Raw genomic sequence first — 12,855 nt, 5'->3', positions numbered from 1 at the left:
TTTTTTTATTCTACCATTGTGAAGGAGTCCTCTGAATTAATTTGACTGCACATTTCTGTCCCAACATTTTAGAATTGTTATCGAAAGTGCATCAATTCTAAAAACTTGTTTTGATGCTTCACCTTACACTTTTACCTTCTCTAAAAGTCTGAGTGGAGACACAATTGACTCATCTTGATCAGAATAGAAAGCTACAACGTGTTGCCTTCTGCGTTTTAATTAAACACAATATTTTACAATATACATACATAATAAACACTGTATATATCAGCTGTGCTGCCTTCATACTACTACATATTTGTATTTAATTTATTCATAAATCTGTCTTCATCATTAACTATTTATATCTGGGCTGTACCATATATCCAATTTCTGTCATTTCTGCAGTGTGAGCAAGAAAGAAGAAAATATGTCACTCATACACAAACAATTCTTTCTTTCAGCATGTGTACTGTATGACTGTTGGATGCAGACATGGGTATAAAGAAAATGCTGTCCCACCATGTTGATGCAGTCAGATGAAGTTTGTGTCCATCAGCTGCTCTCAGATTATTTGATGCAGGTGAAAAGAGACTTTCCGATTTATTTTAGATAGGGCTGGACAATTAATCGAAAACCAACATTCAGAACCTCTAACCGACGTAATCGTGCCCATGTTGATTATTTTGAACGTTCATGGGCAAAGTCACGTGACGACACGTCCAATCTACAACATGGAAGCAATGTCCGTCGTTTGGACATATTTTGTCTTTAGGGAAGACGAAACCAAAGTTGATTTATTCTCTACTGTTTTAGAGAAGTTACTTTCTACTTTACAACTAAAATGTGTTTTTTATTTCAAGCGCTGCTTTGATTTCAGTTCAAAATATAACCAGAAAACAGTTAATAACATATGCACTCTTTCATTATAGAACAAATATCCCAGCTTTAGTTGAACATATTTACAGTTGATACCATGTCAGGGAACTATGAGGGCAAAAAAAAAAGAAGAAAAAAAAAAGTAATTTTTCATTAATAGTAATGGAGGTAAAATGTTAGATAATCGTGATTTTGATTTCAGGTCTAATTTAGATTTTGATTTTGTTAAACGTGAATATGATCTTTGTAAACTCTTTAAAATGAGTTTATATGCCACTCTTAATTTCAGTGGTGAAATTATTGAATAATGTAATCACACATTTAATATGTACAACCATGTAGGAGAATGTTCCTAAAACACTTCTACATATTTTTATATAACATAAATCTCACAATATGTTTTTTTCTTTTTACCAACAATGTGTCATGCAGCCCTGATAACATGAGAACTGAGTATTGTCTTCGCATAATAACTTTACCTTCATCACTTATCGTCTCTTAACCTGAAGTAAAAGAAAAAGTGCACTCCAGTATCTCCTTTTTCAGTATTTTCCAAGTTGAGGGTGGCTTTAGTCTTAATAAGACTGATAATAATGACACTCTTGCAATCTTGGCAAATCTCTAGTTCTCAGCGGCTCTGATCGAGTGATCACTGAAGAGAGAAGCCCTGTTACGTGCTTTCTATCCGCTGAAACATTGAACCCCAAAAGGCTCTTTGAAAAGCCCGCAGTCATATTCAGCATTCATGAAGATGTGCATAAAGTTGCCGTTATTAAAAAGTGAAATAGAGCCGTATTATTCCAATATTACTTTTTGACATCAATAATTTAAACTGAAGTCCAATCGTGCAATCTTTTGACAATTTACCCTGAATGGATCTGAAATGATGTTCTCTCTAAGAGGAGTGGGTTTAATGGAGGGAATTTAAAGCCAAAGTACTTTTAGATGGCATCCAGGTTAAACCTCTCTCCCACTGAAGGCTTCAGTGAGAGTTCATCAGACGATATCGACGACTTGTTGTTGGCTTCATGTCGCCAGGCTTAGGGGTGTGCTTGCAGGTTTTACCAGCTGATGGCAGCAGGAGTCTTCTACAAGCCTCTGTTCACTGAGTGCAATGATGCAACTTGTGTCTGACTATACATTGTTGAAAAATGGCCTTAAAATGTATTGCTATTCATTGCATATTAACTGATTTAACACCTGAATAAACTTCAATGTATTACAAGAAAATGAAGAGGGGAATGCCATAACTTAAAAAAAAAATTAAAAAAAATCAATTTTGACCCCTAAATGAAACCTTTATAAAGGGATCAGTAAAGTCAATGATTGAAATGACGGTGGAACATACGACTCTATAGAGAAGTTAACTATAATTTCAGATTACATCAACGGACACGAACAGAGGCTCTTAAAGAGAACATTCATTCCTGTCCTGTTATGCAACACCTGCTTCATAAAGCTGCGGCCAGATGGCACAATACTCTAAACACACCTGCACTACACCCCCCCCCCCCCCCACCCCCTGTCAGATAATCAGTCATAATGAAAGTAACAACCTCTTTAAGCTGTTCAGTAGTGTGATCAAAACTATCAAATAAGGACCTGTTTTAAGATTTTTTTTTTTCTCAAATTGGCTTTTTTTAGACACAATCGCACACATATTTTGTTTGCCCCGCCCCTGCCTGATGCACAAAAGTGATCCTCACACTTAATGCTGGCCCAATTGATCAAAATGTTTGTGTCTGTCACTAGCGATGCTTAGTGACACACGAAAGAGAGGAAAGAAGAGAAGAAAACAACCACTAGAGGGCACCACAGGTCTTTTTATCCAGCCTGAAGCAGCTCTTAGAGATGCTGGAGGTCAAAGAGGCCTAAAGGTCTGTAAGTGAACCAGCCTGGTTGCGTTCTTCAGGTTTTAATGTTGAATTTAAAACACACAAGGATGCAAAGGGATTTGTGTCCCTGCAGAATGAGACGCTAATCTCGATTGGATTCCAAAACTAGCGCTAAAAACGTTGGCCTCAAGTCTGTCAAATGTGTTTTTTCAAAGGCACAGTTTGTCTATTTGTGTCAGAACACGATGTCTTGTCGTGCTGCAGTGTCGTCCTACAGTAAATACCTCTGGGGGTTTTCAGTTGTGCAGCAGCAGATGGCCAGACTGAAGAGTACAGTCACAGATCTTTGTAATGTGAGGAAACAGCGAGGGACCGCTCGCTATCCTGCTTTCACTTCTTCCAATTTGGCAACAAACAGATAAACCTCACAGCAACTTTAACAGATAGATATTTCTCAACTAAATCCCTAGATTTAGTTCTTACATGTTTCTTTAAAGTTTACAAATGTGACTCTAGATTATTTATTTCACATCTCCGGCAACTGGGATGTTGTTGCAGAGTCTTTTGGGGCTGTCCAGGTTTCTTAAAAATGAAGCAACCCCACATTTTGAAAGTCTTTGTTGTGAACAAACACACGTGTATTCAAGCACAGAGAATCTGAGCTGTCATCACACACTCCCAAAGTGACAGGCACACACTATATATGCACCTTTTCATACTTCCACACATCCAAAACCATTTGGGATTATATGGAGGATGGCTTAAAAATGTGGATAGGCTACACTCTTTTTTTTTTTTCTTCTTCTTCTCTCTCCTATATTCCTGTAGAGTCGAATTATTAGATTGAAGTTGAATAATAAGCAGCGAGTCAAACAGCACAGCCTTCATCTGCAGAGCTGTAATTAACGGGGGCAAAATGCAGGCGATGGTGAAGGAAGAAAAAAAAAAATGCAAATTATTCTGCACAAAGGCTCCTCACAAATTGGCGTCACCATTTCTCAAATTATATCATTACTATATTTTGAAAATGTTAATCTGTTGAGCGGATTTCCCGGGGGAGTTGAGTAAATTAGTTCTATTTCCGAGGCTGCCTCTCTGCAAAGGCTCGGCAGCGACAAGCACCTCTGATTTGCTGATTACAATTAGACTCCCCAGTTTGGGCTCCTTCAAGCATTGATAATTTTCGGCATATTAAGCACGTTTTAGCAAAGGTGATAAGTCAGTTTTAATTGAAATGAAATTATTATTCTAATGGAAGTTTGGTTATTATTATTAGGAGGCACTAGTCATTCTGGCTTCATTTTTAATATATAAATGCTGGGGAGTGAGGAGGAAGAAAAAAAAAAGATTTTGAAGGGCATTAGGGTGTCAGGATTGAATGAGGTAATTTGAAGGGAATTACTTTCTCTTCTATCAGAAATGAACTGAATTAAAAGTCCAAATCAATCGCTTTCACTTCTCCATTCTACTTTGACAGCGGCACAATTACAGATAATTAGATGGGAGGAAACTTTTAATTGTGGGATTAGAGGGAGAGAGAATTTGTCGGATCAGAGGGAAATTTCCAGCCAGAGTTTCTTGCTTAAAATCGAATCAAAGGATTTGCGAGCTTAAAATGGCAACCAGCTTTTTTTCCCCTTACTGTTTAATTGGAATTGCATCTAGTTCATCCAAATCATTCAAAACAATTAATTTAGATTTAATTCTATAATTATCATTAAATCAAATAATGTGCAACCTAATTTAGATAGTTAAAAATTAACGTGCGTGAAGTTAATTGAGTAATTAAACTCCTAAACTGCTGCCTATTAATTTGCCTCCCTAATTAAAACTGAATTTGATTCTGTGCTGCTAAAGGAAGCATCAGTGCTGGATGGGCGTCCTGATAAGGCCTGTGTCTTATTTTGGGACTGGGATCATCAGAACACCTTTTATTAACTTGGCAACTATATGAATTTCACTTATCTGCTTATCTTGAGGCAGGTGAGAGGATACTGCTCCAAAATCCTCTTTCAGGAGCCTCAGCCAAACTCACAAAACAACCCCAAAAGTTGGCATTAAAGAGTTTTATACATGTAAAAGTTCAAGTTGTCTTTTTTGTTTTTTTGTTTTGTTTGTTTGGGCCCATTCAAAGTCTAATGAATCAAGAAAGAGACCTGACATGGTTGGACATCTGCTGTAGTTTAAGTATAACTGAAAGGTCGGAGTTTGTTTGTTAAGTTGACTTCCTGATGTTCTGCATATACGATTCCACCTACCAATCCATCCCTCAGTGATAGCATCAACCTTCAACCCTCTTAAATGATACAAAAAATACACTTAACATAAAGCAATAACCCCACAGATCAATTGGGCCATAAGTCAGACGCATCATCGCTTATGAAGATATTGTGCACTGTTTCGTCTTGTGTGTGACTGTGTGCTTACATTGTTCCTAATAATACTTAAAAAGGCATCTTTTGCAGTTTAATGGGCTATTTTAAAACCGTAAAGCGGTATTTGAAGTATGTGATTAATTGGTCAAACTTTTCTAGCACAATCTGTTATCCCAGGTTTGAACGTTGTAATGCTCTCTTTTCATAGTGCATGCTTTTTGGATGATCATCATTATGTGTGTTTTTTGCCTCTAAAGCATATTGAGACTATCTGTTGTTAAAAAAGATATAAATAAAGTTCACTCAAGGGTCAAAGTGAAGGGTTATGGTTGTTCCAGTATGGAAAAATAGCCACAAAGTATGTTTAATAGCAGGGAATTCAATGTTCTTTTTTAATGCAGGTGGCTTTTATACACACTTAACCAATAGATAATTTCTTTTTGAAGGTTTTAAATCATTTTATTTCTAAAAAAGATGTTATGTGCAACTGTCTTGGCATTAAACATACAACAGGAGACAACCCCTTAGCTGTATGAATGTTTCATGGTTTTTCTCCAACACATGCATCTTCTTGGATTGAAAGTTAATCAATTAGTCTATAGGCCATGTGCTCTTATTGATCCAACATAACTGCAATAATGACATTATGTGTCCAGCTGCAACAACACACTCAGAACTCCAAGCAAGAAAGAAAGACATATTTGTATTGTGGGTTTTTCCCCCACACGTGCAAAGAGCAGCTCGTTGTTAAAAAAAAAAAAAAAAAAAAAAAAAAAAAGGTAACAAGGCAGGCCTGAATGCTGGCCTTGTTCGCCTTATTATCGGGTTAATTAAAGCTTGAATCTGACAATGTCACTCGATTTTAGAAAAACGGATTTAAATGCAGTGTCTCTGGAGACTGTGTCAAGGGGCTGCCTTCCTTCTTCTGAGCTCCCGCGTACACCCGAGTTTGGGGGGGGGACAGCCAGTCTATATGCTTGAAAATGACGAAAAGCAATTATTGAATTTTTAGATGTTCAAAAAGAAATGAATGGGGAGGAATTATTCATAAGATCTTGTCCGTGTGCGTTAAAATTAAAGTTAAAATACAAAGAGGGGAAGGCTTCAAAGCTGCTGAAAAAAAGAGGACGGATAGAAAGAGGAGATAATTTCTAAGGAGTTCATTAACATGTAGGGCTACACGTTGAAATACACAGGGTTGTTATTTGGGCTTGGGGGTCAAGTGACGAGCGGATTATATACTTGCCCATAATAATATTAATTAAACAATTTGCATGCTAATAGGGTAACAATTATCGCAGCTTCTGTTGAGAGATTCAGGTTATTACAACATGCCAATCCGAGTGCCAAGGGTCAGGGAATGAGTGGGGTGCGAAATTTCAACTCTGATTAACATTATGACAGCGCCAGACTCGGGATAAATAAAGTCGAATTAATTATTTGAAAACCTAATGAGCAGACAGGATTTAGGCTGGGCACATATTGAGTGCAGGGGTTACATAAGTGGTGCAGCTTTCCAGTGTTGTGTCCTGACAGGAAATGTTGCCTGCAATATAGGATTTTATTCCCTAATATTGAATTCTATTGTCCCTTTCTTTATTTGGTCATATATTTTATTCCAAACACAGCTTTTGGGTCGTAACTGAACCTTTCGCCTTGTAACAGTAAAATATTATAGTATCACTTTCGCTTTGTGCCTGCAGCAAAAGCTCAGCTCCCCTTTAAATACACCAATATTTCAGCAATCACCCTATTTGTTTTACGCCCTGCGCGTGAACTTGCAGGATTGTAAAGGTTTAATGCATTTTAACGATGATCTATAACTAACATGGGGTTTAGCTTAACTTAGAGGTTCTTGAAGTTAGACTGGGAAAGAGAAATATGTGTTATGTATGTTGCTCTAAAGAAAAGAAAAGTCACATTTAAATTTGCCAAAATGTTGTCTAATTGTTGTTTTTTCGTTTTCTGGATCATAGTCCTGTTTTTGTTTTTTTTCCTGCAGGAAATCTGCCGAAAGAAAATACTAATATTGTCATATGCATACAAACAAACAAATGTTATTTAAATTTAAAAAAAGACCAGTCTTTTATGTTCTCTAATCTGCTCTAAATTCGTGTAATTGCGGGTCCTCAGCTGAACAAAAAGTCGCGGAGCCTTTGGCCCAACCTATCCGCGCGCAGCCTTTTCTTTCCGGGCTTCAGTGAGCCCTTCCTCCCGGTGGGTCCCCCGTGTAGCTGCGATGTAGTTCTTATCAAAGCCCTCCTGTCTTGTTGTGACAGCTCTGATATTGTTTATTGAGGTGGATGTCAGCTTTAATTAGCAATCGATACGGGGAGCGTTTGCAGAGCGCGCCTCTGACGTCAGAGCCCATTACCGCTTTTCATTGGGCCTCATATTCCCCGAGCCTGGGCTAATTATTGGGAGGTTCATGTGGATAAAGTAGAGCTCATCCCTCCCTTCACATCATGTCCCCTGCTCGTTGGCCACACTCGCTGCATGCTTTTTAAATTGCCATCACCGGCCTCCAGACGTCGTTTCCTTCTGCCTGCGGGATGATGGACAGCAGGATACTGGATCCACCTCACGCCCAGTTCGGAGGCTCTCTCGGCGGGATGGTGGGCTTCCCGTACCATTTGAGCCACCATCACGTTTACGAATTAGCCGGGCATCAACTTCAATCTGCGTCCGCGGTCCCTTTCTCGATAGACGGATTACTTAATGGTTCCTGCACGGCGTCGGTGGGAAATTCCAACCCCCTCTTGTCTTCGGGTTGCGGCATGAATGGAGATAATCAGCACTACAAACTGTCAGGTAAGACGCACAACAACATCTCGTCTATGTACAAAGGCAGAAACAGAAAGAAACAAAGACAGGATATTGCGATACAAGTTGTCTGTTTAGGAAAACAAGCACACACGCAGGCTGACAGAGGAGTATTCTTCACCTCCCACTTCATTCAGGATGATGCGTCCAAGCAATAACAATGTTCCTGTCAGTCAGTAAATACTAGAGCAAGAAATGCTTCTGTTTACATCTGAATGGTTTCTCCTTTATAAACCAAATAGCCAATTTCATAGAATCTGCAGGCTGCGTTCATGTGTGCCACTGCAACGTTTCAAATCCTCTCCCCTTCCTCAGCTCTGAAGTTTGCACATTTTTCTGCACATAAACGAAACCAGTATTGGTAGTGTTATGTTTGGATCTAGGTTGTTAAGAAACGTATATGTATACATTGTTTACATGTCTTCTCCTTCTGCTGCCAGACTCGGGGGACCCAGACAAAGATAGTCCTGGTTGCAAGAGACGGAGAACTCGCACTAATTTCACTGGTTGGCAGCTGGAGGAATTAGAAAAGGCTTTTAATGAGAGCCACTATCCCGACGTGTTCATGAGGGAGGCTCTGGCTCTGCGGCTGGACTTGATAGAATCAAGGGTTCAGGTAAATATTTATTTTGCATCTAAAAATGTGCACGTGTGATTTATATACACGGATGTGTATCTTTCACCCTTTGTTTATTCCATCCATTGATGCAACCGACTTACTTTTTTTTTTTTAATACGGTCCAAACTGAAAATGAAAATGGCAAAAAAAATAAATCTTAAGGTTGTTAATTTTTGTTCAGCATACATGTCTTTAAATATCAAAATAGTCCTACATTTAAGATAATAAAAAATAACAGCAGTGACCTGTCTTGGTTTGTGTCAGTGTAAAAAAAACAACGAAAAACATTCTGATCTCATATTGATTTTTTTAATCTATTTTTTTAAAACACATTTGGTTCATATTTTTCATATTAAAAATAAATAACTGTATAATATAGTGAGAAATATTGCTGTAATGTGTTCAATATATTTCACAATATTTAACATATTTTTTTATTTATAAATAAACTACCAGTAAGGCTTTTTATTGCTTTTTTTTTTTTTTTTTTGCTGAGAAGACCAATGATTTACCCCTAAATTACAAAGTTTACATTGGACATAAAAAAAATCGACCTTAATCTTGCCTTGTGCTAAACTGTTCTTTAAATGTAAATGTTTTTTGTTAGGCTTCAGAAGAACTTTTTTGCAGCTTTGCAAAGATTGGATTATAATTAGAGGCTTATTGGAGGCCTATAAATGACATAGAAATGAAGGATGTCTCGCCTCATCATTTGTTTTGATTATTTGCTGTATGGTCAAATAATTTCTCCCCACTTTCTCGTCATTTCTTTGCAGGTGTGGTTTCAGAATCGCAGAGCCAAGTGGAGGAAGAAGGAAAACACAAAGAAAGGTCCGGGTCGACCTGCCCATAACGCCCACCCGACCACGTGCAGCGGGGAGCCCATGGACCCGGAGGAGATCGCGCGGAGGGAGCTGGACCGAATGGAGAAGAAGAAACGCAAGCAGGAGCGCCGTCTGCTCAAGTCCCAGAACAAGCTGCTGTCCGGGGATTTATTTCACACCCCGGGGTCTGACAGCGACAGCGGGGTGTCGCACGTGACCGACAGTGACCACAACACGGGCACGCCTTATGACTCTGTGGGGGGAAACCAAACGCATTCGAGCTGCGACCTAACACCTCACTCTCTCCAGAACCACAACCAAAGACATTTGGAACAGGATGCTGGCGGATCCGAGCTGGACTCGGCCGAAGCCAGCCACCGGTCCAGCCTGTGCTCCAACAACAGCAGGTCCTCCGGGGTGCCGAAACTTAACCCCTTTAGCGTGGAGAGCCTCCTTTCGGACGCAAGACCGAGACGCAACCCCGCGGCCTTACCCTCCTCGCGGCCTTTGATAGGGAAGGGACACTTCCTTCTTTATCCCATCACGCAGCCGCTTGGATTCATTGTTCCCCAAACTGCTCTGAAGACAACAACTACAACAACACACAGTGACAGTGAACCCCCAGCAGAGAGAAACCAGTCCAGTGCGCGCTGCAGTGTCTCTGCGGGATGTAGGAGCAGCTCGCCGGAGTCTGCAGACGCAGCGCAAAGGGGACAGGTGGGCTCAGAGGACAAGACCCGTTCATCATCATCATCATCATCACCACACACCAGCCCCTCTACCCCCGCCTTTCCCAATTGCAAAAGTACTCACACGTCTGTTATTTGCAGCGATTCGACTTTCGCCCACGAACACAGTCCACAACTCGTTACGCCTGTCGATGCAGACAGAAAAGAGCATTTAGAGAACCAGGACCACCAATCTGTGGACCCCGAGTGCAGTGTCCTCGGTGACAGTCCGGCAGAATCAAAGACAGACTCTAAAGAAGACTTGGAATAAATCATTGGGGGTAAAGCAAAAGGAGAAACATACTGATAAAGCCTCTAAATAACACCTGACATTAGGCCAAAGCTTCACCTCAAACTAGCCCACATCTTAAACTCTAAAATCTAGGTTTCCCCTCTCTGCTGATTTGTTGACAATGGTGTGCTCTCTCTCTCTTTCTCTCTCTCTCTCTCTCTCTCTTTCTCTCTCTCTCTCTCTCTCTCTCTCTCTCTCTCTCTCTCTCTCTCACACACACACACACACTCTCTCTTCTCTCTCTGCGTGTGTGTGAGTCAGGAGTCTCTGTCCTTTTAATGTGTGATAACTTGTCAGAAAAACAACAACACAAGACCACGAGACCAACAAAAATCCTCAAGAGCTGTAAAAAAAGGTATTATACTATTTATATATGTAAGTTTTTTCTTAAATAAATCTATTGTATACAAGCACCTGAAACCGTGTGAGACCTTAAATAGCTGCACATCCAGTGCAGGACTAGTGTACAGTAGGAAGGGCTTTTCTTAAGAAATCTCATGTTGTACTTTGTATATTGCCTTAACAAATTTATTCATCTATAAGCCCCCACTGAAATGAGGTTACGAGCCTGAGGCGAAAAGGACCCGCTCGACTCCTGCAGAGTTTTGATATGAAAGTAATTATTTTCCCGGTGGCTACTGCAGGGGGATTCAGTTTATTTTAGCTCAAAGGGGGTTATAATACATTACCGATTTCTAGTGATATGAAATCACATAAACTTCCAAGAATAATAGAATTAGCATGAAAAGGCCTGGGTGTCAAATTGAAATAGGAAAATAATAGCCCCGGCAGCTGGGAGTGTGTGTGTTTGTGCATATTGGATAGGAGATGGGGATTCGTGGGGAGGCATTTTCATGAGTTTTTTTCCCCCTCTCCCTCTTCTTCTCCCTCTCTCTCCACTTTGTCGGGGCCCCCTTGTAGCAGGGCTATATTAAGATAGATGTTCGATGATATCCCTCATTGTTCTGTCGCTTTACATTGATGTTTCGGTGTTATCAGCCTATTGATCACGCGTCTGCTGTAATAGGACGGGCTGAGGAAAACGTGCCTATTTACAATAGCAGAACACATTTGTTCTAATAGGGCTGCGGGTCCCCAGGGAAGCCACGCGGGATCTGGGACATCTGCTCCCCTTTTGCAATATTAGCAGCGTTGACCACAATATCACGTCGACCCGGGGAGGAAATGTCGAGGCTGCTGCGTGGCGTTTAATAGCAAATAAAAAAATATAGGCTATGAGGGGAAAAAAAAGGAGACAAAAAAATCCACCAGCTCGTTCTCCTCAGACCCTTGTTAAAACCCACAAACCCTTTATTGTTCTCCTTGGGTCTTGATTTGCAAATAAATTGAAAATAATCAGAGGGGTGAGCTTTATGTCTGAGCCGGTGCAAATGAATTTCTGAGCCAGTGTCCCTTTCAAAATATTTACATAAATTTCCAGCCATGCAGCTGTTTGCTCTAGGAAGCAACGTCTTATTAGGTTTGAGGGGGAGCAGGGGGCGGACACAGCCAACATGGCACACACAGGGAACATGCTGAAGATTAGGCCTGCATAGGCTGTGCTTTAGTGGGTTAACCTCTGTGTCTGCATGCTGATATAGTGCTGAGATTGTAGGCACCTTCATGCTATTTATCTTATTTCATGTATTTGGTTTTTAATGAGCTCGATGTGACAATGGGTTTAATTATAGCCATCAATACGTAAAAGGCACTTGTAAGGCATTCCAACATCTTATTGTGAAATAGTAACTCAATAACCCCAAATTGATAGGATGAGACATAATTTAAAACCACAATGGAAAAGTGTCAATTTATGAGGGTTTTTTTTGTTTTGTTTTTTAAACCAAAAACATAGGTAATTGTCCACCTATACATTGTGTAATAACCTCCAAGATTCTTCGGTGTGTGTTTTTTCATGCTACTCTTAGGCTATTTGGGACGTATGCCCAGTTCATCCATAATTCATTAGCACCCTGAATGGGAGTATCGCTGGCTGCACATTGGTGGCCTTAAGGTGAAATTAGCGATTTGCTTAAGTAGTTAAGCTTTTCTTGCCTGAGAGCTGCACGCTGCATGATTCAAGACAAACTATCAATCGATATGCCCAGGCAGCCTCCAGGAGCTGTGTCGTCCATGAATCATACTTTATGAATTCAATTTATACCCGCAGAAATTTTCAATTTGAACGCCGGATCATTATGGGAGAGTGTAAATTGTTTTTGCTCTATTATGCATCGGACGCCATCATTTTTCTTTCTAATTACGGAGGTGTCAGGTCGGGCTGTCATGCAGACGCTGATTTTCAATTTAACTGATCATCATGCATTCATTTTCCCATTTGATAAATCTGCTATCTCGAAGCTTCTCCATGCCCGGAATGCTAAAAGAGAGGCACAGATTGGCAAAGTAATAGGGGCCTGTATGCGGCAATAAGTGCAGATCAGGCAGCTAATTTAGCACCTCCTGGTATTTCCATTTCCATTCCTCATTTCCAACTCTCA

General features: G+C 40.1%; 1 protein-coding gene across 1 annotated transcript; it reads left to right on the top strand.

The window, feature by feature from the left end:
• The first annotated feature begins 7,309 nt into the window (after positions 1–7,309).
• Positions 7,310–10,761, top strand: uncx (UNC homeobox). The gene is made up of 3 exons (XM_079366680.1): positions 7,310–7,879; positions 8,332–8,507; positions 9,287–10,761. The coding sequence occupies exons 1-3, from the start codon at positions 7,621–7,623 to the stop codon at positions 10,331–10,333; spliced, it is 1,482 nt and encodes a 493-aa protein (XP_079222806.1). The 5' UTR covers positions 7,310–7,620; the 3' UTR covers positions 10,334–10,761.
• Positions 10,762–12,855: the final 2,094 nt, after the last annotated feature.

Source organism: Symphodus melops (genome assembly GCF_947650265.1).
Source record: "Symphodus melops genome assembly, chromosome: 17".
In the NCBI taxonomy this organism is placed as follows: domain Eukaryota; kingdom Metazoa; phylum Chordata; class Actinopteri; order Labriformes; family Labridae; genus Symphodus; species Symphodus melops.
The sequence above is the reverse complement of the archived record's forward strand: the minus strand, read 5'-3'. Positions and strand labels throughout refer to the sequence as shown.